Raw genomic sequence first — 24,582 nt, forward strand, 5'->3', positions numbered from 1 at the left:
TTGTTACATTTATTGATTATTTAGAATCAATTAAGGGAAAGTTCTTTCTTTTTAAAGGAAAGTTCTTTTATGAGTTGGGTTTTGTGATTTTGTTTGTGAGACTACAAAGCAACAATAATGAGTTGTTTATAGTGCACCAAAATATATATTTGATTGATAAAATTGTAAGATATCCTATAAAATCAAAGGTAGCATACAGTTCTTTTTTTTTGGAGAGGTTTTCGCTATAGGGTGCGTGCGCTCGCCAGACAAACAGAGAGAGACAGAGAGACAGAAAGCGAGAAATCACCCCCCACAGGGGATGGTCACGCCGCAATCCCTTCTCCTCCATTCTCCTCTCGGGATCTTGGGCACGCACGCACAAGCGCCCGGCGTGAGTTTTAAGCCACCGGGTCCGGGACGTGAACCGCAGTCGACTACGTGGGAGTCCAGCGACATAGCCATTACGCTAACTGCTGGTTCCCAGCATACAGTTCTTATGTGGGATAAACTCGCTGTCACTAGCTCGAGCCATCATTACAGCTGTGGAGTTGGTACCATTGTTGCTGACTGGTTGGGAAATGTATGAAGGGCAACACTGAACATAATCACCCCCTGAGATCTCTATGTTTATGTTGAATTAGCCAAAGCAAAGTTTAATTAACAATAGTAATGAGAAGAATATCAAAGCACTGAAGGAAATATAACTGTAGAATTTTGCTATACAGATTTTGTAGCCAATGGCCTTCCCCAGCTGAGCAGATACTCATATTGGTAAAGTTATAGGATAAGTAGCTCTTTTGTACTTCAGTAACTGTTTAAGCATTAGTTAAAACTTTTCCTTTCAAATTATGAATTTATCGTTTGCCTTATAACACACGCTAAGACTTACCCTCCCTCCACTCTGGATATACTAACATGAAAGTGGTAAAGAGCCAAACTCTGACTTCACATGTACGAATTACTTATAGTTCAAACAATGACTAGGTTACATAATTTAAGTGAACTTCAGTTTCCTCAAAATGGGAATAATAGTATCACTTACAAGGTTAAAAAGACTATTGGGACCAGCAGTTAGCGTAATGGCTATGTCGCTGGACTCCCACGTAGTCGGCTGTTGTTCAAGTCCCTGACCCAGTGGCTTAAACTCACGCCAGGTGCTTGTGCGTGTGTGCCCAAGATCCCGAGAGGAGAATGGAGGAGAAGGGAGATAATACATGTAAAGTGATTAGCATTCTGTAGAGTAAGAAACAAGAAGTGTTAGATGCTAAAAACAGCTAGAAAGGGCCAACAGGTGTCAGTGTTGTCATGGCACTGGACTCCCACATGGCCAACCATGGTTCAAGTCCCAGACCTGGCGGCTTGAAAATCCTGCCAGGCACCAGTGTTTGCATACCCAAAATCTTGAGAAGAGAATGCAGCAAAAGGGACTGTAGCATGTCCATCCCTCCTGGGGAGGGGTGATTTCTCACTTTCCCCCCCTCTCTATTTCTCTCTGTCTCTCTCCATAACCACATGCACCTATAGCAAAAAAACTAAAAATAAATTAAGAAAACAGCACTAGAGAAACTGCCTGAACTAAAATAATACTAGTATTACAGATCATAGCAGTTGGCTTTCACATTAATAATAGATATTTCATAATAGAACTTTTAGCAGTCAGCTAATCTAAATATTGATTTTATTAGCCATAAAAAGTATTTGAATATTTATTAAGTTTCTTTTATGTTTTAACATTCTTGCTTGTTCTCTGATCCTAGCTTTATTATATACCTAAATTACATTAATATTCAGAGCACTATTTTCTAATCATCATGACTAATATGTTACTTAATGCTTAAATATACTCAATACTTAAATACTTCAATAGGAAAAATAATAACTAACATACATGTTCCACTTGAAGTGTTCCAGTACCATTTATGCAATTACACATACTCTTTATTTATAACTCTCTGTGGTCAGGATATTATTTGCCCACATTTAACAGATCAGGACACAGAAGTACAGAGAGATTGAGTGACTTGCAGTGTCAGAAAGCTAGCAAACAGCCTTTAACCATGTCATATTAAACCAATAACTTTTAAGAACTTTAGAAGCTACTTCGCAGTGTAGGGTTTTTTTAAGAATTATTTTATTTAACTTTATGTATTATTATTATTTTCCAGTTTTTGATCAGAGACAGAAAAAGGAAGAGAGAAAGTGAAAAAACAAGCCACCAGGTCCAGGTCTCGAACTGTGGTCAGCCACATGGGAGTCCTGCACCTTAACTGCAGGCCCCTCAGTGCAATTTTAAATATCAGTAAATGTTATCAGTTGATTATTAAATTGTAATATTGTTATAGAAGTTTATGGGACCAGCAGTTAGCGTAATGGCTATGTCGCTGGACTCCCATGTAGTCGACCGCAGTTCACATCCCGGACCCAGTGGCTTAAACTCAACGCCGGGCGCGTGTGTGTGCACGTGCCCAAGATCCCGAGAGGAGAATGGAGGAGAAGGGATTGCAGCGTGGCCATCCCCCCTGGGGGGGGGTATTTCTCACTTTCTGTGTCTCTGTCTCTGTCTGTCTGGCAAGCGCACACGCCCTATAGCAAAAACCTCCTAAAAAAAAAAAAAAAGTCTCTTTTGAACTTTTTTTTTCTTTCTACTTTTTTTTCTGTCACCTAGTGAATTGTGGGAAGTAAATAGTCAATTCCTAGGCATTTGCTACATCTGTAAATATACATATAATTACTTTTATTCACAAATAGAAATATATAGGTTCACATCAAAAATATAAGTAAATAAAATTGGAAAACACAGAGTACAGAAAAATAACACTTAACCAATTTACCTAGCCTGTATGCTGTTACCAAATGTTTTAAAATGATCAGAAGTGATCATTTCTCTTTTATATTTTATTCTGCTAAAGCTACAAAATTTTGGATGCCCTGGTTTGATTATTACTTCAGTTTTGTTCTGAATGACCAATTTCTCAGTCTTCGGGAAAAGTGAAAATTGAGGTCTAAATTAAAATTCAGCCTATTGCTCTCTTCCTTTTTTTTAATTTAAGCAAAGCCTTCCCTCTGAGTCTTCTTTGTCATAGTTTTTTTCTAATCTTTTCTTTTGTCTTTAAATTGCCAGAGGTTCTCACCTTGGATGGGGAGGTATAGCGAGGAAGAAAGCACCCTTCAGTGGGGTGTGGCCACACTACTGACTTGGGCGAGGGGGTGCAGGAGTGTTTGGGCCCAGCACCAGCAGTGAGACACAGATTCTTGTCCCATGCTCAGGAAGAATTAGAGTCATGCCATAGAGAGTATGTATAGCAAAGCAGGGAGTTTTCTTGAAGGAAAGAGAAGGAAAAACAGCTCCCAGGAAGGGAGGGGTCTCGGAAAATGGGTTGCCAAGGAAGAACCGTGGTGAGGGGTTTTATTGGGGTCAGGAAGGGCTCTCTCTGGACTTGTCTGGATGGGGCTTGTGTAATGCATCCCCCCTGGTGGGGAGGGGCACATGCTGGATGAGTCCAGTTATTCTCCTAATCTTGGAGTGTATACAAAGGTCAGGAGATTCTTTGTCTAAGAACTTTGGGCCATGATTATTCACGGACAAGATTCACGTGTCTAAGATCAAAGGAATATGGTGACTGGGAGAAGAGTAACTGTGAGCAGTCCCACGGCAATGGTCCTCCTGAGGGAAGGGGGCTGCTCTATGTGCCTGTGAATAGGATCCAACTCCTGTCTCACCACTGCAGTCCATCCCCTTCATTTCTCTGCCCTCTCAGGAGTTGGGGCATACACACAAACACACGCACATGTGTCTGACATGTATTTCAAACCAGCACCAGGATTTATATTGAGGTTGGCCATGTGGGATCCTGGTCCCTTAACCACTAGGCTATGGGGTTGGCCTGTCAATCTTTCCTTTGAAACAGTCCTTTTCTCTGCAGCATTTCACTAGTTAATAGTTTTCTTAATTGAAAGCTATAAATTATTTTTAAATGAAGAAGGCATTTTAAAAAAAAATTATTTAACTCCATTTATTTATTTGACCAGAGAGGGACAGAGTGAGAAAAAGAGAGAGAGAGGGAAAGTGAGAAAGCAAGCTGCCAGGTCTGGGACTTGAACCGCAGTCGGCCATGTGGGAGTCCAGCACCCTTAACCACCACACTACTTGCCGGCCCTGAAGAAACCATTTTTTAAAGGCCCCAAATAATCCATTTTCTAAAGTTATTGAGAAATACTCAATTTTTTTTTTTTTTTAGTACCATGAAATCAAATTTCCCTTACAAACAGACCAACTGTAATCAAATGAGGTGAACGTTCACCTCAGGATTTTGCCATCTTCATAATAGAAAAGATGAGGCTTAGAACTGGATCACTTGGCCCTTTCTCTTCTTATCTCCTCCCAGTTAAAATGCTTACATCTCTTGATAGCCAGCATTCTCTTAGTTCTGCAGTTGGGCTCAACACATTCAAGCCTCAGCACAATCTTCTTTGTAGTTTTTGCCTTTTTCCGGAAAATAGGCTTAGTCTGTCCACCATAGCCACTCTGCTTCCTGTCACCCACTGTCCCTGAGCATACAGAGAATCCTTGCCCTTTTTGTGCTGTGTCACTTTATGAGGTTGGTGCTTGCCACACTTCTTACAGAAGGTCCGGTGGATTTTAGGGACGTTCACCATGCTTGTGGGCCTGCTATCTGCACAAAAAAAAAAGTGAGAAATACTCAATTTTTTTTTTTTTAAGAGAGATTCTTGCACTTAGGGTGTATGCACTTGCCAGAAAGACAGAAAGCAAGAAGTCACTTCGCACCCCTGGGGGATGGCCATGCGCCGTCCCTTCTCCTCCAGTCCTCTCTCAGGATTTTGGGCACCCACACACATGTGCCTGACGTGAGTTTGAAGCCACTGGGTCCACGACTTGAACCGTGGTAGACCGTATGGGAATCCAGCAACATAACCATTACGCCATCTGCTGGTACTGATAAAGACTGTATTTTTTATAAAATCACATACTTCTCAGTCTATGTATATAAAAGATCTTGTAAAAATTACAAAAATGTTACTTTTAAAGAAGACTGTCTTTTTTATTAACGCATTACAATTATAAACATTCATTAAATTTTTATAGCAACCTTTGACCAAAAAAACCTATGACATTCTACGAATTGCCGATAGACTATATAAATAACTTCACAATGTAGTTATGGCATACTAGCAGCTCAGCATTGAATATCAAGAGAAATAAAGGAAAGTGAAGGAGCTAGAGTAAAGGTAAAATGTAATATATACATAGATTAGATGACATTAGTATTGAAGTAGATAAGATTACATTACCAGGACAAAAAGGGGTTCATGGACTCTTCCATTCCATAATGAGGACTCAAAAAATAAACAAATAGGAATCTGTTTATTGTTGGAATTTCAAAAAAAAAATCTATTTTAAAATGTTCTTCCTAAGAACATCTGCTTAGAATATCTTGGCCAGCTGTTGAATTTGGAATAATAAACTACAGTGATTAAAGAAGTCTCCTACTGAGCTACTATGGTACAAGATAATCTTTTTTTCCAGGAAATTACAGAGATGTTTAATAATAGGTATCATTTTTGGTTTGTAAATAACCCAACATAATAGAAAAGATGAGGCTTAGAACTGGATCACTTGGCCCTTTCTCTTCTTATCTCCTCCCAGTTAAAATGCTTACATCTCTTGATAGCCAGCATTCTCTTAGTTCTGCAGTTGGGCTCAACACATTCAAGCCTCAGCACAATCTTCTTTGTAGTTTTTGCCTTTTTCCGGAAAATAGGCTTAGTCTGTCCACCATAGCCACTCTGCTTCCTGTCACCCACTGTCCCTGAGCATACAGAGAATCCTTGCCCTTTTTGTGCTGTGTCACTTTATGAGGTTGGTGCTTGCCACACTTCTTACAGAAGGTCCGGTGGATTTTAGGGACGTTCACCATGCTTGTGGGCCTGCTATCTGCACAAAAAAAAAAGTGAGAAATACTCAATTTTTTTTTTTTTAAGAGAGATTCTTGCACTTAGGGTGTATGCACTTGCCAGAAAGACAGAAAGCAAGAAGTCACTTCGCACCCCTGGGGGATGGCCATGCGCCGTCCCTTCTCCTCCAGTCCTCTCTCAGGATTTTGGGCACCCACACACATGTGCCTGACGTGAGTTTGAAGCCACTGGGTCCACGACTTGAACCGTGGTAGACCGTATGGGAATCCAGCAACATAACCATTACGCCATCTGCTGGTACTGATAAAGACTGTATTTTTTATAAAATCACATACTTCTCAGTCTATGTATATAAAAGATCTTGTAAAAATTACAAAAATGTTACTTTTAAAGAAGACTGTCTTTTTTATTAACGCATTACAATTATAAACATTCATTAAATTTTTATAGCAACCTTTGACCAAAAAAACCTATGACATTCTACGAATTGCCGATAGACTATATAAATAACTTCACAATGTAGTTATGGCATACTAGCAGCTCAGCATTGAATATCAAGAGAAATAAAGGAAAGTGAAGGAGCTAGAGTAAAGGTAAAATGTAATATATACATAGATTAGATGACATTAGTATTGAAGTAGATAAGATTACATTACCAGGACAAAAAGGGGTTCATGGACTCTTCCATTCCATAATGAGGACTCAAAAAATAAACAAATAGGAATCTGTTTATTGTTGGAATTTCAAAAAAAAAATCTATTTTAAAATGTTCTTCCTAAGAACATCTGCTTAGAATATCTTGGCCAGCTGTTGAATTTGGAATAATAAACTACAGTGATTAAAGAAGTCTCCTACTGAGCTACTATGGTACAAGATAATCTTTTTTTCCAGGAAATTACAGAGATGTTTAATAATAGGTATCATTTTTGGTTTGTAAATAACCCAACATTTTTCACATCAAGGCATTCATAGTAAATGATTATATTTTAAAAGCACAAAGCACAATGGAGTAAGCCAGTGTGAGGTAAACCAGTGAGCCAACCAGGATGCTCCCCAACAGAGGAGACTAGCCTAGAGACTCAACTAGGCTGAGTCTAATCACCTGAGAATGAATGCTGAGGGCATCAATTCTGGGCCTACGCATAACTGCATACTACAGTAGGTTGACTTATCAATTGATTGGTGTTTATAGTCATTAACATTACTTTCCATACTGTGCTGAAGATCAGTGGCATTCTTAGAAATACAACATCTTACCCTGAATAAGTCTGCCTGTCCCCCGTCCAGTGTGTCCTTTCCTGTCAGCAGTACCATCTCTTACATGGTTAGGCTCCTGGTCACCACCAGAAGTTAGGACCAGATTTTGAAGTTACAGTCTCCTTAGTTAAATTTAATGGACCTTTTTCTATAAATATTTGGGTGCCATTATTGATTGCTTTTGAGGAAAGGCACATATAGATGTCCCATACGTATCCATGGGGGATCAGTTCCAAGATTGCATGCCATAAGTTTTCCTTAGGGCCAGCAGGTGGCATGGTAGTTAAGGGCGCTGGACTCCCACATTGCTGACCGCAGTTTGAGTCCCAAGCCTGAAGTCTTGCTTTCTTGCTTTCCTTCTCACTGTCTCTCTCTGGTCCAATTAAAATAAGTAAATAAAGTTAAGTAAAATAATAATAAAAAAAAAAAGAAAAGTTCTTGGGACAAACATATGGAGTAATGGCTATGTCGCTGGACTCCCATGTAGTCGACCACAGTTCGATTCCTGGACCCAGTGATTTAAACTCATGCCAGGCATGTGTGCATGTGTGCTGAAGACCCCAAGAGGAGAAGGGATTGCAGCATGGCCCTTCCCCTCTGGGGAGGTGATTTCTTGCTTTCTGTCTCTCTGTCTTTCTGGCGAGCACATATGCCCTGTAGCAATAACCTCTCCCCCCAAAAAAAGTTCTTAAACTATTGATTTGTCTGTATTTATTTACATTAGTGTCCATACTGTGCTGAAAGACAATGGTATTTTATTAGAGACTGAGCATTTTAACCCTAATCATTCTGCTAATCCCCAGTCCAGGATCTCTCATGGATACCAAAATCCACAAGTACTCAAGTCTCTCACATAAAATGGCTTGATATTTTAATGTAACCTACATATCCTCTGTATACTTTAAATCATCTCTGTATTACTTAAAAATACCAAATACAATGTAAACGCTATGTAACTGTTACTACCCTTTTTTATTTTTTATTTTTTTAAAGATTTATTTATGTAATTCCATTTGTTTGTTTTGTTTGTTTTTTAATTCGACCAGACAGAGACAGAGAGAGAGAGAGGGAGGGAAACTGAGAAAGCAAGTCACCAGGTCTGGAACTCAAACCATGGTTGGCCGTGTGGGAATCCAGCGCCCCTATCCACCAAACCACCTGCTGGCCCACTACTCTTTTTTATTTGTTCAATTCTTTATTATTGCATTGTTATTTGGTGATTTTTAATTTTTCTGTTTGCATTTGGTTAAATCCTGCCAATGTGGAACCCACAGATGCAGAAGGCTGACTGTACTTTATAGCTTACAAATGTAATATGATACTTTAAACTGCTTTAAATCAAAGATAATGGTCGCTTCTTTTATCTACCCCAGGAATATTGCAGAACTTGGATTTTATAATGGATGTGAAACTTTCTAGGCACAGTGGCATATATGCCTATAACTCCAGTTTTTAGGGGCCAGGAGAGTACTGAGGCAGATGATAAGCTTAAGGATGACCTGGGAACATGACAAGATCCTGTCTAAAAAGGAGCTAGAGAAGCTAGATCCCACATGGCGACTGTGGTTTGAATGTGCAGCTGGTCAGCCTGGAACCCCAAGCACATACAAGCACCATGATCTGACAGGCTAGAGGACAGAGGGAGAGATTATGGCGTGACCTTACCCTGTGGAGGGTGCCTTTATCTGTCTCTGTCTGTCTCTCTCTTTCTCACATGCACAAACTCCATCCTGAATTTAAAAAAAAAAAAAACAAAAAAAAAAAAAACCCTAATTGGAAGCAAAGAGATAGTCCGATTATCTAAAGGAGAAAGTGTCATATATGTCTGAAAACAAGGTACGTTCTTGTTCTCTCCCAAAATAATCCTTCAGAAAAGGAGCTATGTTGCTGACAAAATCACTAATACAAAGTGATCTCTCCATTATTTTATTTGGACTAAAAAAAGTAGGGAACACATACTGGTCTGAAATAACTGTTTTTTAATGTGAATTCAGGCTGCTTGACAGAATTAAAATGTGGTCAAATAAGATGAGGTGTAACAATTGAGTACTAGATTTTTGCAATATATAGGTCATTGGTAAGCTTAAGTTATCAATTTCTATTGAATGAGAAAAGACTTCTTGGAGTAGATTTAACCAAGAAAGGAAAAAGAAAGAAGGCTGATGCATAGAGAGTTCATGAAGAATTTTGCTCCAAAGCAGTGCCAAGAAATGGGTTAGTAATTACAAAGAAATACAAGGTCCAGAGACAGGTTCACTGAGTTTTTAAGATGGGAGATCCATACAAAAGAGAAAATTGATGAGGAAGGGGAGAGCTACTAGAGTGACGGCCTTAATAATCTGGAGAGAGGGACTGGCAGGTGGCACGGTGGTTAAAGGCGCTGGACTCCCGCATGGTCGACCAGTGTTCGAGTCCCAGACCTGGTGACTTGCTTTCTCACTTTCCCTCTCTCTATCTCTCTCTGATCAAACCGGAAAATAATAGTTAAAAAAAATAAAGTTAAATAAAATAATCCTTTTAAAAATAGTCTGCAGAGAGAGGAACTGGAAGTATACTTGAAAGGGTTGTTCTTAGGGGACAGGATCGACAGATCATCAGTAGGAACAAGAGCAAAGGCAGAACATGAATGTGTAGTTGTGGTAGGTTGGTACATGTTAAGGTAGGAGCATGTGGGAGATTTTTGGTTTTGTTTTTGTTATAGGGTGTGTGCACTCACCAGAGAGAAATAGAGAGAGTGGAGAGAGAGAGAAGGAAAATAAGAAATCCCTCCCACCCCACCCCAGGGAGGATGGCCATGCCGCAATCCTGCCACTTCCAGTCTCTTCTCAGGGTATATTGGGCATAGACGCACACACAGGCCGGGCTTGTTTCTCAAGCTTGCCACATCAGGGTCTCAAACTATTCATTCTACTATGTGAGATCCAGCCACCTTAACCTCCATGTCATCTGACGGCCCAGACATTCTTTTTTATTTATTTATTTAGTTTTAGAAATTTTTGCTATAGGATATGTGTACTTGCCGAAGAGACAGAGACAGACAAGAAATGAGAAATCACTCCCTGGGGGGATGGCCTTTCTGCAATCCAGTTTCCATTCTCCTTTTGGAATTTCGGGCTCACATGTACACATGCCCAGTGTGAGTGTTATACCACCATGTCCAGGACTCAAACCACAGTTCACTACGTGGGAGTCCAGCGATGGAACCATTACACCATCTGCTGGTCCTTGGAAGATCTCTTTTGATTCTTCTATTAATATATTCCAGTTAAGATCATCAGCTAAGAGTGATGAGCAGGTAAAAAATGCTGGTGGTCTGAGAATAAATTGTCATTTATGAAAATACAGAAATTGAGCAAGGCTGCCTGCCATAATGCATGAGTGTTACTCACAGACTGTGACACAGATGGCACCCCTGGAGCTGTGCAGTAAGGTAGCCCTTTATGGAGAACACAGATACACACCTTTTAGATAAATGAAAAAGTCACTTGTGCTAATGTTAACATGACTTTTCATTCAGCTTAGATAAAATTTCGGTAGTGGTATCATACTCAAATTTGAAAAGGTGAGTGCTAAAGCAACTTGGATATAAGTATAGATGATGAACAGTAGGACAGTGGTTTTCACATTTTTTTAACCTGATAAGTAAGAATTTTGAGGAAGAATGGTACCCTGCCATGTAATTTTAGGATGACACACAAAAATGTTTTTCTGTAAGTTTAAATAGTTGCAAGGGCTGTGTTTCTGGCTTGTTGTGTGCTTTAATTCTGTTTTCATAAAAACACAGTTCTAGCTCATTCTGTTTTAGTTACAGATTTATGGAAAGTGTGTGCCATAAAATCTAATTGGCAAAGCCATTTCTCATTGTCAGATAGTCAAATCACACTTAAATTTTGTCAGAAAAAGGCAGACTTCATATTATGCGTGCTTCCCCAAAAACTTTTATACCCTAGGGCCATATACCTTAATAAGATCTGAAATAGATTGGAGAAATAATTTTCTCTTTTAAAGTGGGAGAACAAATCATTTCTGGAAGGGAGCTCACGGAAGTTGGGATCTGTACATCAGTTTTCCTAAAACTACATACCCTTTGGCCACAGACCATAGAGATCTTAGATTATCCCAGGGTAGATGCACACCGGGTTGAGGACCTGTGCTCTGGGACATAGATGATTGCCAAAGTAGCGCCGCTAATAAGGGCGTCGGTGTCAAATGATGTCTAAAAGTGGGACAAATTAGGGTTTATGAAGTTAAGAATGAAGGAGCAAAAAAGGTTTTTAATCTATATTTTTATAAAAAATTATTTTAAATATGTGTAAAGTTGATTAATTCTCACTATAGATATTTGATTATTTATATATCCTTAAAATTGTAATATTCAAATTACCATCCCCAAAAAGTGGTATTATCACATTAGGCAAAAGGAAAAATGACCTTATTTTTTAATAGATAGTATATCATACATTCTCACCTGGCTGTGTGTGGATTCACATTCCTTTCGATCAAGATCCTTGAATTCCAGGAGACAAGGGAAACATCTGCAGAATCCTCCTAAATTCAAGACTCATAGTAGTCCCCACAATTGGTCTGTTTCTAAGAACCTGAATTTCAATAGGCAAAAATTACTAATATTTTACTTTGTAACATTTAATAACAAAGTTACATGTACTACATATTTCAATTCTACTATATTGCTATTAGTGATTTGTAACTTATTTAATAATTGCAATTCTTTTTTTACTAGTTAGAATCAGATATTGGAACCAGCAGTTTACTTAATGGCTATGTCGCTGAACTCCCATGTAGCTGACCACGGTTTAAGTCCCGGACCCAATGGCTTAAACTCACACCGGGCACGTGTGCATGCGTGCGTGCCCAAGAACCAGAGAGGAGAATGGAGGAGAAGGGATTGCGACGTGGCAATCCCCCCTGGGGGGTGATTTCTCGCTTTCTCTCTGTCTCTCTCTGTCTTTCTGGCGAGCACACATGCCCTATAGCAAAAACCTCTCCCAAAAAAAAAGAATCAGCTAGTAAAACTAGAACGTTACCAGTATTAAAGAAGTTAAAAACATTGTTTCAGTACAAACGTGAATTAATTCACAAAGACTCCCATAATCCTAAGCCCTAAAATTACCCATTAACTAAAAAATAAAAATAGAGGAACCTGACAAAACTCTGTGAATGGCCCATGAAACCCATTACTGATATCACTGAAAAATCAAAGCATACAGCCTCCTAACATCATGATTAAATAAAGAGAAAATATGAATAGTGGGCAAATGTAATAAATGAAAACTTTAAAACTCAACCTAAATGATTGTATATGGAGTACTTTGGTTGTTTCCATATTAGAGTGTAATTTTGTTTCTTTTGGAAATATTCCTAAGTAGCAAAGAATATCTTTTTGGAAGGTAGGAATGTCTTGAAATACTCCCTATAGTCCACCATATTGAATTTCTCCCCATCTTCACACTACCACACCAGTCATTGCTCCTGCTCAGTCTAACACAGACTTCTCATATCACCACAAAAAAAAAGTGTCCACACAACCAAGCTGGTTTTTTAGAGAGAATATATAAAAATTCAGAGAAAGGATTCATCAGGCACCTTTGGAGATTTTTGCCTTAGAGCTCGTGTGCTCACCTGAGAGAGAGACAAAGACAGTGAGAGGGAAGTGAGAAATCACCCACCCAGCAAGGGGGATGGACATGCTGCAGTCTCTTTTCCACTCTCCTCCCAGGATCTTGGGCATGCATGCACACACTCCCAGCATGAGTTTCAAGCAATCAGGTCCAAGACTTAAACTGCAGTTGGCCTTGTGAGAGTCCAGTGACAGAACTGCTACACCATCTGCTGGTCCCACATCAGGTATCTTAAAAGTTACAAACTTAGTACCACTGAGTAAATAAATATATTTTTTGATCACTTAACATGATACTAAATTGCTTTAAATCTGGCTAATTGTTTAATTATAATTCATTTTCTGTTCACAGGGCTTCATTACTTCAAAAATGTTGTGCTGGTGGGATCCCTACAGGATCGCTATGTTCCCTATCACTCTGCCCGCATTGAAATGTGCAAGACAGCGCTCAAGGACAAACAGTCAGGTAATGAAGTCAATTTAAAGTATTTCAAAGAGTTTTGGGAACCAGCAGTTAGCATAATGGCTATGTCGCTGGACTCCCACGTAGTCGACCGCGGTTCGTGTCCCGGACCCGGTGGCTTAAAACTCACGCCGGGCGCGTGTGCGTGCATGCCCAAGATCCCGAGAGGAGAATGGAGGAGAAGGGATTGCGACGTGACCATCCCCCCTGGGGGGTGACTTCTCGCTTTCTGTCTCTATGTCTCTCTCTGTCTGTCTGGCGAGCGCACGCGCCCTACAGTGAAAAATCTCTCCAAAAAAAAAAAAAGAGTTTTATCTATAAATGGACTTTGCACCAGTTATTTTTTATTATTCTCACTCTCTTTTTTTTCGCCCTTCTCTTTCCTTTACTTCCTCTTCCACCTACTGATACTAATAGCTGTCCTTTCTCCATTTTTCTTCCTTTCTTTTTCTCCTGCTGCATAAGCTAGCTTGACGAATAAAATAGTTCTTTCATGTAATTACAAATTCTTCTCCATTTTCTGCCTCAAAAAAGGCATCTGTATTCCTCCGGATTCTGGCGTTGGTGTTGTGGCAAATCTCATACTGCATGTTCTGCTGTACCTCACTTTGAGGGAAATGTGGCAGCAAGGATTTGTCCCTCTACTGCAGTGAGTGATAGAGATTGTATTTATTCTCCTATTTGTGTATAACAACAGATATTGAACTCATAGCCATTTGGAGCCAGAACACTTGCGTCCTGTTCATTCATTTTATTACTGAGGCCCAGAAATGCTAAGTGACTTATTCAAAGTTATTGTTAATAAATTTCAGGCGTAGGGCAAGAACCCAGTTTCTGACCTGCCAATATTTTTTTTTAATTTAACTTTATTTATTTATCTTCATTTGACCAGAGAGGAACAGAGCGAGAGAGAGAGAGAAAGTGAAAAAGCAAAACACCAGGTGTGGGACTTGAACATTATCGACCACATGGGAGTCCAGCTCCCTTAAGCACCACGCCACCTTCCAGCCCCCTGGCCTGCCAGTATTAACTCATTTCCTTTTCAGGAGTCAGAATGATTTTAAACTTTTGATCTTTGCTTTTCCACATTGTGACGATGAGAGCTCCCTAAAGCAGAAAATCTGTTATATACATTTGTATTGACAGTGCCCCAGCATGGTGGCCGACACATAGTAGGTACTCCATTTATTAATTTTTTTTTAATTTTTATTTTATTTAGTTTTTACTATAGAACGTGTGTTCATCAGAGAGAGACTGAGAAATCACCACCCCCTGGGGTAATGGTTACATGACAGTCCCTTCTCCTCCATTCTCTCGGGATTTGGGGCATGCCCAGGCCACCAGGTCTGGGACTCCAACCACACAGTCAATCATTGTGGGATCCAGCTGCCTTCACCTTGCCATAGACTGGCCCCATTTAATAAATATTTAATGTACATTTGTGATATTAGAATCTTCGAAATAGCTTATTTTTAATTTCTGTTATAGCAAAGGCTAGAATTCGTGCAAGGAAAAATCATCAGAAGAGGTTTAACTTTGAAGTGGATAGCTGAAACTAGATAAATATTCTTTAACAGTGAGGTTCTGTGCCACTGGGGGACTGGGGAATCCAGTGAAGATATGGTTGGATTTTTTCCTATGTAACCATATCTTTTAAATAGCACGGAACCAGGAATCCATCTTGACTCAATGAAAACTTAAGAGAAGAGGTAGGGGCAAGACATTTTTTATGAGTTTATGTGATATTAATCTTTCTCTAAGATTCCTCTCTTCTTAGGACCAGCAGATGGCTTAATGGTTATGTCGCTGGACTCCTACATGGCCGACCACAGTTAGAGTCCAGACCCAGTGGCTTGAGAATCATGCTCAGTGTATGTGCATGCATGCCCAAAATCCCAGGAAGATAATAGAAGAGAAAATATTACAGTGTGGCCATCCCCCTGGGGGGGATGGATTTCTCACTTTGCCTCTCACTGTCTCTATCTGGCTAGTGAATGCACCCTATGGCAAAAATATTTTTAAAAAAGAAAAAAGAAAATCACACTGGGCATGTGTGCATTCTCCTCTCATGCAAAATCCCAAGAGGAGAATGGAAGAGATGGGGTTGTGGCATGGCCATTCCCTGTGGGGGGTGACTTCTCACTTTTCCGCTCTCTCTCTCTCTCTCCATCTCTCTCTGGCAAGTGCACGCATCCTATACCAAAAACTAGTAATTATACATATATATGTGTGTGTGTGTGTGTGTATTTGTCTTTATGTATATGTATATACATATATGTATATATATAAAGACAAATGTTGTGTATCATCACTTTATTAGCAGAAAAATAATTGATTACATTAAAGTGAAGGGTAGAATGGTGGATACCAGAAGCGGGGAGATTATTTGGGAGAAGGAAGGGAAGACTTGGTTAACAGATACAAGAGTATCTGAAGATTATAGTACAGTAGAGTAACTACAGTTGGTGACAGTTCAATGTGTATTTCAAAATCGGTAGAAGGGAAAATTTTTAATATTCACAACACAAAGTAATGATAAGTGTTTGAGTAAGTAGATATGTTTGCTACCTTTATTTGATCATTACACATTATTTATTGAAAAAAAACACTGTATCCATAAATTTGTACAATTTTATGTCCATTAACAATTATAATTTAAGGGGCTGGCCGGTGGCATCGTGGTTGGGGGTGCTGGACTCCCAAATGGTCTACCACAGTTCAAATCCCAGACCTGGCGGCTTGCTTTCTCACTTTCCCTCTCTCTCTCACTCTGTCCCTCTCTGGTCAAATTAAAAATAGATAAGTAAATAAAGTTAAATGAAGTAATTCTTTTTAAAAAAATTATAATTTAAAAGTCTTTCATGACAGCTGAAGAAAAGGCATTTTAAGAGATATTTTCCTGTTTCACATGGAAATAATATAACTAAGTTTTATAAATTATAGAAGAGTTGGCAGAGGATATTTTCAGTTACTCATGTGACCTAATCTTCCTTTTTTCTATTTTCCGTAGGACAGATCTATTCAGAAATGATCCACAATTTGCTTCGCCCAGTTCTGCAAAGCAAAGACTGTAATTTGGTTCGATATAATGTCATCAACGCCTTGCCCAACACAGCTGATTCTCTCATTGGGAGAGCCGCACACATAGCTGTTCTTGACTCGGAAATATTTTTAGAGAAATTCTTTCTGGTTGCTGCCCTCAAATATTTCCAATAGGATAAAAACATTGTTAGAGATTTGACAATTACCTCATTCAGCAATGATTCAAATAATGTATTACATTAAAATGTAGATGCTGATAAGTACTAAGAAATATTTATACGTTTTTATATGGAAGATAATTTATATCATCCATGTTTAGAGCTTTTTAAACATCATCTTTACTTTTAGGTAATGTGGCTGTGCAATATTTTTTTAATTTTTATCTTTTTACTTTTCTATTACTTTTTCATATATTTTGCTACCTATTTCAGTGAAACTTTAAGCCCATATGTATGTCTGATTGTTTATTATTGGCTTTCCACAATCCTTACGTCAGACTACATCATATAACAGGCCATTACTGCTAGAATAGCATGGGGTTTTAAATTTTCTAGTCTTGGGGTATTGTTTAGTTAATTATAAATTTTACTTTTAACATTTTACTGTGTTTTAACTGGAAACAAAATTATGGCTGCTAAAATATATTTTTGAAATCAACTTCTTAAGTCCGAAAATATACCTTTATCTTATGATCAAACCAGGTAGTTCATATATGACAATGTTATGGAAGTTTTCTATGAATCATTACTGTTGCTATTAAACATATGTCATGCCTATTAGAATATATTTTCTACTGGTGATTTCCACATTATTTCTCACCTTGACTTTTATTACTGGAATTTTTCATGTTCATGTTAGCAGCATACAGAGATTTTTTGAATGTTGAATGCCCTCTGCCTTGATTTAGTTGGAATTTTGCTAAATTTGGTAATGTTGCTTGAACTTTCTGACTACATGTCTTTAACTTTTTTCATGGACTTCCTTATATGTACATAAGTAAATGTTAAAATTTATGAAATACTTTTATGAATTTAGATAATTTTTAAATATTGTTAAAGTTTATTGAACTAAAGAGTAATGTAAATAAAATAATTCATGTTAAAAATGGAACAATATAATTAACTTTACATGTTCGGTGATGCAGATGTTTTTGATATATGGAGATGTTGAGTCTTTTGACTTTACAAAAGGTGCTGAATAGCATTAAATTCACTATTATTTTTCCTGTTTTATTTGTGAAAATAATAATGCACTAAAGGTGGTAAGAAGGTTTGTTTCCATTCACCAGTTGTGTTGAATAGAAGGTTTTTGTAAGTATGTATTGTATAATTGATGCATGTTTATTTTTAGCATCATGTTATTGCCTCTGCTGTTAATAAATGAACTAATAACTATCTAGAGGAGCAATTCAAACACTTGTAATTCTTTGGTTATTCTCAGAGTATTAGAGGTATATATTTTTATTTATAATTGCATATAACATATTAAGTCTTTAGACCAGCATAATTGTATACCTTGGAGCTTTCCATTTTTATAATTTACACCTTTTGTATATATTAAGTAGTTACAAGACTTTTATTCTTTGGTCCTTTTTTCATTTTATTTAACTTTATTGTGTTTATTTATTTATTTATTTATTTATTTTAATTTGACCAGAGAGGGACAGGATGAGAGAGAGAGAGAGAGAGAAAGCAAGTCTCCAGGTCCGGGACTCAAACCTCAGTCGGCCATCTGGGAATCCAATGCCCTTAACCACCACGCCACCTGCTGGCCCCTATTTATTGCTCTTGATAATCCTTTACTCTTTATTTTATTTCTTTAATTTTTGTTTTTTCCAGAGAGTTTTTTGCTATAGGGCACATGTACTCGCTGGAGAGACAGAAAGCAAGAAATCACCCCCCAGGGGAGATGGCCACACCATAATCCCTTCTCTTCCATTCTCCTCTCAGGATTTTTGGGCATGCACACACACCTTGCGTGAGTTTGAAGCCTCCAGGTCTGGGACTAGAACCACAGTAGAATACATGGCAATTCAGCAATGTAACTATTATGTCATCTGCTGGCTCCTATTTCTTTTCTTTCATTTTTATTATTTAACTTGCTTTTGTCATCAGAGAGAGACAGAGAGGGGAAAAGAGGAAAAGTGAGAAATTGAGCCACTAGGTCCAAGGCTCAAACTGCAGTTGGCCATGGAGGAGTCCAGCACTCTAACCATCATGCCACCTGCTGGACGCTATTTTTGTTTTTTGTATTTCTAAAAATTTTTTTTTTTTTTTTTTTTTTTTTTTTTTTTTGCTACAGTGCACTCACCAGGGAGAGAAAGCAAGCTGCCAGGTCCAGAATTTGAACTGCAGTCAGCCATGTGAGAGTCCAGTACCTTAACCACCATACCACCTGCTGGCCCCAATCATTTAAAAAAAAAAAAAAAAAGAGTACTCGAAAATTGCATAAATTTGTTAAGCAATACTGAACTATGTGCATTATGACAGAAAAATGTAAATATGTGCATTTTCTACCACATATGTTTGTCATACAAATTTTCCACCTTTATATACCTTGGCCCTCAGTTTAAAATACCACGCATATTTGAACAACTTCTAGGTTTATCAAAGGACACATTCTTTTTTAGCTTGTTTGTCGTTTTTAATTTTCCAGCAAGAGACAGAGAGAGAGGGAAAGTGAGAAAACATCCCCCATGGAGAATAGTCACTTTGCAATCTCTTATTTCTCCCTGCTTTCAAGATTTTGGGCATACAAACCTGCCATGTGTTTTCCAGCTGCTGGATCTGGGATTCAAACCACACAGTCAGCCATGTGGGATTCAGTTGCCTTAATCACCACACCACTGGCTGGCTCAAAGGACACTTTCTTACAATCATGTTAATAATATTTAAGGATAAATTGCTCTTGTGATCAAGGTTGATTGGTTATTTTAATACAGTTTTTAGGACTAGTCCCATGGTGTAGTGGTTAGGGGACCTAGATCCCTCATGGCCAATTACACAGGTCCAGTCCTGGCCCTGGCAGCTTGAAAAACACAACAAATTCATGTACCTTGATTCATGTACCTTCATGTAGAAGGGATTGCAGCATCACCACACACCCCTTTGAGGAGTGTTTTCTCGCTCTCTGTCTCCCTCTCTGTAGAATGCTAGCAGCAACGCTCCTGAAAATCGCATTCCAAATACTTATTTGCGTCACTCCCTCTAGATCCAAAGCCTGGTGGGATGTCCAGCTCATCAAATTTAAGTCTTCTACCAGAGTTTTGTCTTTCAGGCATCACAAGATAGCAATTCTGTCAGTTTCGCTACTACAGCTTCCACAGTAGAAAATGCAGCTGTTTCTTTTACGGCGCCATTAGGATTCACTCATGAAGTGGGTTTGATGGCAGCACCAAATGTAGAAACAGATCAGAGGTCTACAGTTAATCTTTTTATTTCTATGGTATCTGCACGCACCATCTTTCTCCATTTTCACATTTAACATGGTTCCTCCTGACTACTGTTATTCAGCTTCAAGCCCAGGAATGCATGTGATGTTCTGATTCTCCTCTGGTTCTGTATTGATCTTGTCAAAATAATTGGCATCCCTGGGGACCAGCAGATGCATAATGGTTATGTCACTGGATTCCCACATAGTCGACCATGGTTGGAGTCTTGGACATGGCAGCTTAAAACTCACACCAAGCTGCTTAAAACTCACCCCAGACATGTGTGTGCATGGGCTCTCCAAATCCCAAGAGAATGGAGGAGTAGGGACAGTTGTGTGACTATCCTTCCTATGGGTGTGTGTGTGTGTGTGTGTGAATTTTTGCCTTCTGTGTCTCTGTCTCTGGTGAGTACACACACCCTTTAGCAAAAATCTTGCTCTAAAAAAAAATAATTTGCTGCTGCCCATAAACAAAACTGTAACCTGATTGCCATCCCCAGAGACAGTAATGGGATAAGATAGGGAGGGAGGAAAAGGACATTAATTATGTAAACATACGTGAGGCAGTAGGAACAAAATATAGCTAGAGCAGTGTTCTGTAAGCTTTCCTGGTAAGAATCACCTTGGCTACATGTTAAAAATACAAGTTTCAGGATCCTACAGCCCTTTACAGACCAAATAAATCACTTTCCAGAATACGGGCAGCAGCATGTTTTATGTCCCATACTTCTCTGGTAAGATAACATTTACAGTTTTTAATGGGAAGGGAAATACAGGTCTCATTTCTGCCACTGGCCATGGGACTAATGTCCTGACTTCCCACCACTGCCTCATTCCCTTTGTGTTGGGCCAGCACTGCAGCTGATCACATTTCTTCAGTGGGTAATCTGCGGATCTGAGGAGTAGGTGGTCTTGCCTAAACATGGTTAACTATTTGCTTAATTTTTCATCTAACATACTATTTTAAAATTTTTAAATGTGATATTGTCAGAAAGTATTTCAGGATCCTCAAGTTCTGGTCATACTCTTCTCCCATTCTTCCTTGTTCCTCAGAGCCAATTAATGCCACAAGCCAGCTTGCCCATAGCTGTTACACATTTCTTAACCTCCTTACCGAGAGGAGTGAACTAAAAATGCCCAGTTGGCGGGGGCTACCAGGTCACTGGATGCCCACATGGCAGACTATGGTTCTACTACCAGACCCAGTAGTTTGAAAATCATGTCAGGCCCATGCATGTGCATGACCAAAATTCCAAGAGGAGAGTGAAGGGGAAGGGACTGTGGAGTGGCCATCCTCCCTAGGGAGTGATGTCTCTCTTTTCTTCCCACTGTCTCTCTCCATCTCCAGGGAGTGCATGTGGGGGCAGGGTGGGGAGGAGAAGGGGGGTGAAGAAATACCAGCTGCCAATTTCAACTTCCAATTTAGAGAATGTATCTCCTTGGGAAAGCATTCCCCGTCTGGTTACAAAAGTTGCTACAGCAGCAAAACCTGGAATAATGGAGATGGATGGGAAGAGTAGTGAACAGTGAGATTTTTCTCCTACTGCAAACTAACAGGTTAGCCTGCTACAGTTTCATGAGTACTGACAGGAAACTCCTAGATAATAAACAGCTTCATTACAGGGAAGGAATAGGCAGTGTCGGCCTATTAGAGAGTTCGTGAAGCCCTGATTTCCACAGTGGTGCAGAGGGCTTGATGATAACCTTTACAGTGTGATAGGCTGCATTACAGGAAGAGAACCTAGGGCCAACACCATGCAGTTTTTGAGCAAACAGCAAACCAGTCTCAACTGCAGAGGGTTGGCAGCTTGAATGGTAGAATGAAGAGCCTTCAAAAGTTCATGGAGGCCTTTTGGCCAGAACTGCCATCTTCTAGTAATTCACCAAATGACAAATACAAAGGGAAGGAGAAGAGGTCTTTTAGAAAACATGGCGTGGAGGGAACAGCAGATGGCGGAATGGTTACATCTGGACTCCCATGTAGTCACCCTGCTGTTAGAGTCCCAGACCCAGCAGTTTCAAACTCACGCCATGCATGAGGCATGGCCATCCCCCTGGGGAGTGAATTCTTGCTTTCTGTCCAACTCTCTGTTTCTATGGTGAGCACATGTGCCCTATAGCAAAAATCTCTCTTAAAAAAAGAAAGAAAAGAAAAGAAAAGAAACCATGGAGTGGTTCTTTCGGCAACATACATGCGAATCTATGAGAAAAGTGATATTGTAGACATCAAGGGAATTGGTACTGTTCGAAAAGGAAGAGAACCTAGGGCCAAGACCTAGTTTTGCCATTACCATGGCAAAACTGGAAGTCTGCAATGTTACCGATCATGCTGTTGGCATTGTTGTGAACAAACAAGGACAAGATTCTTGCCAAGGGAATTAATGTATTTGAGCATATTAAAGATTCTAACAGCAAAGATAGCTTCCTAAAACCTGTGAAGGAAAATGACCAGAAAAAGAAGGAAGCAAAGAGAAAGGTACCTGGTCTACTGAAACCCCAGCCTGCTCCACCCAGAGAAGCACACTCCGTGAGAACCAACAGAAAGGAGCCTGAACTGAAGAAAAAGTTCATGGAGGTCTGACCCGGTGGCACAGGGGTTAAGCACTGTGCGTTGGAAGCCCAAGGGCCTATCACAATTCAAGTCCCATCCCCCATGGTTTGAAAACCACAAAGGGCAGAAACAAATTGCGGTTCCTGCTGGTGCGGATTGCGGATTGAGGCGGATTGCGGTTGGCACCTGGCGTGTGATGAGCGCTGGGACGCAGCTCTGAGGACAAGACCCGGGAAGTACTCACCGTCTGACGTGGAGCAAAGAGGAAGTAAATGCACTCGCACTTGATGCACTTAATGAAATTTTACCTCGTCAGCCTATGAAAGGGAAGACTAAGGAACGCTGAGCCCTTTCTGCCGAACTGAAACTCCCTAAAACCCGTCATGCAATGTTAGAACTAAGCATCAGCCCAAATAGTGTTCTGTAGACACTAAATTCTCGAGGCGATTTTAACATCGTGCATGAATGTTGACGATTTTCTATTTCCCGCCCAAGCGTTTCACCGTTAGGATCTCAGCAGCTGCCGTTGAAAAGCATACTTTACTATCCCTCAAAATGAAGTGCTCTCACTGTGTTTGCAACCTCAGAAAATTAATCTGCCGAAAAGAACAGACACATGGCTGGAGTGAAAAAGACTGTGAAACTGGGCAGGTGGCATGGCGGTTAAGGACTGTGCAGTTGAAAAACACGCAGGGTACTTGTGTGTGCTTGCTCAAAATCCTGAGAGGAGAATGGAGGAGATGGGACCGCGGTATGATCCTTCCCCTGGGGAGTGTTTTCTTCCTCTCTCTGGGTGGAGGGAGGGAGGTGCTTTCTCACTTTCTCTGTCTCTCTGCAGTGAGCATATACACCCTATACCAAATTAAAAAAAAAAAAAAAAAGACTATGCTTTATAAAAGTGAATGGGGACCAGCAGATGACATGTGGTTGTTTCTGGACCCCCACATGGCCAACCATGGTTCGAGTCCTGGACCTAGAGGCTTGAAACTCATGCCAGGTGCATGTGCGTGTGTGCCCCAAATTCTGAGAATGGAGGAGAAGGGATTGTGGTGTGGCCATACCCCCAGGCAGTGATTTTTCTGTCTGTCTCTCTCTGGCAAGTACAGATACCATACATCAAAAATCTCTCTATCTATCTCTCCCTCAGGCAAGTGTGCATGCCCTATACAAAAATCTCCCTTTAAAAAAAATGAAGTAGTTAGTCCCTTTATCATCAATTCTCTCCCCCAAATAGATACCTATCTCCTTCTCCCATGTTGTTCAGGTCTCTGTTCAAGTGTTATCTACGCAGAGAAGCTGTACTGGATCATTTTATATAAAATGGGGCCAGCCGATGGCATGGTGTTTAAGGTAGTTGGATCCCACATGGTTGGCTATATAGTTCAGATCCTGGACCTGGCAACTTAAAAAACACACCAGACGCTTGTGCATGTGGCTCAAAATCCTGAAAGGAGAAATGGAGGTGAAGGGATTACGGTGACCATTCCCCACAGGGGGTTAGAGGGTGGTAGTGGTGGAGACTTTCTCCTCACTTTCCTTCTCTCTCTCCCTGGTGAATCCATGCACCCCAAGGGAGGAAAAAAAAAACGAAAAAGAAAAAGAAAGCTTTTCCCTATCACTCTATCCACTTACCTAGTTCCTTTTTTTGTTTGTTTTTAAAGAATTACTTTATTTAATCTTATTTATTTTAATTTGACCAGACAGGGACAGAGCAAGAAAGCAAGAGAGAGGGAGAAAGAAAGTGAGGAAGCAGGCTGCCAGGTCTGGGACTCAAACTGCGGTTGGCCATGTGGGAGTCCAGCACCCTTACCCACAATGCCACCAGCCGGCCCACCCAGTTACTTTTTAAAAATGTACCACTTTCTATCAACTACTAGAATGTGAACATTAGTACTTTAGCTATCAATATCTTGTTTACTGATACATGGCATACCCACATTATAGGTTTGACACTTTACTAAGTGTTGAGTAAAAAACTGTTATGCTTGAATGAACTGAACTAAGAAAGATACTGATATTCATATTTCCATCTTAGATTCAGAAACTTAAAATACTGTCTATAAAAGCAAAAAAAAAAAATGATGTGTGCCAGTAGTTGGTCTGGTGGTTAAGGTGGCAAGATCCCACACAGTTGACTGTACAGTTAAGAGTCCTATACCTGGGGAACCAGCAGTTAGCGTAATGGCTATGTCACTGGACTCCCACGTAGTCGACCACAGTTCGCATCCTGGACCCGGTGGCTTAAAACTTAAGCCGGGTGCGTGTGTGTGTGTGCCCAAGATCCCG

The 24,582-nt window shown here is 39.8% G+C and overlaps 1 protein-coding gene and 1 long non-coding RNA gene across 16 annotated transcripts in view; one reads left to right on the top strand and one right to left on the bottom strand.

Annotated features, from left to right (window-relative positions):
• The window catches only part of FAM135A (family with sequence similarity 135 member A), a 124,337-nt gene extending 106,621 nt beyond the window's left edge, over positions 1-17,716 (top strand). For 9 of the 15 annotated variants that reach the window (XM_014584119.2, XM_014584124.2, XM_027768243.1 and 6 more), the window contains 2 exons: positions 13,164-13,277; positions 16,285-17,716. In XM_014584119.2, coding sequence (XP_014439605.1) covers positions 13,164-13,277; positions 16,285-16,490 — 320 coding nt within the window. In that variant the 3' untranslated portion in view covers positions 16,491-17,716. The remainder of the gene's footprint in view (positions 1-13,163; positions 13,278-16,284) is intronic. The other 6 variants (XM_014584122.2, XM_027768250.1, XM_006168294.3 and 3 more) reach the window with 2 other exon arrangements.
• LOC102482523 (uncharacterized) overlaps positions 5,892-24,582 on the bottom strand; it is a 25,508-nt gene continuing 6,817 nt past the window's right edge. The window contains exons 2-3 of the long non-coding RNA XR_337378.3: positions 11,642-11,771; positions 5,892-5,935 (exon numbers count right to left, since the gene is read on the bottom strand). This is a non-coding gene — a long non-coding RNA (uncharacterized LOC102482523). The remainder of the gene's footprint in view (positions 5,936-11,641; positions 11,772-24,582) is intronic.

The sequence above is a fragment of the Tupaia chinensis genome, unplaced genomic scaffold (assembly GCF_000334495.1).
Source record: "Tupaia chinensis unplaced genomic scaffold, TupChi_1.0 Scaffold145685_1, whole genome shotgun sequence".
Classification (NCBI taxonomy): Eukaryota; Metazoa; Chordata; class Mammalia; order Scandentia; family Tupaiidae; genus Tupaia; species Tupaia belangeri.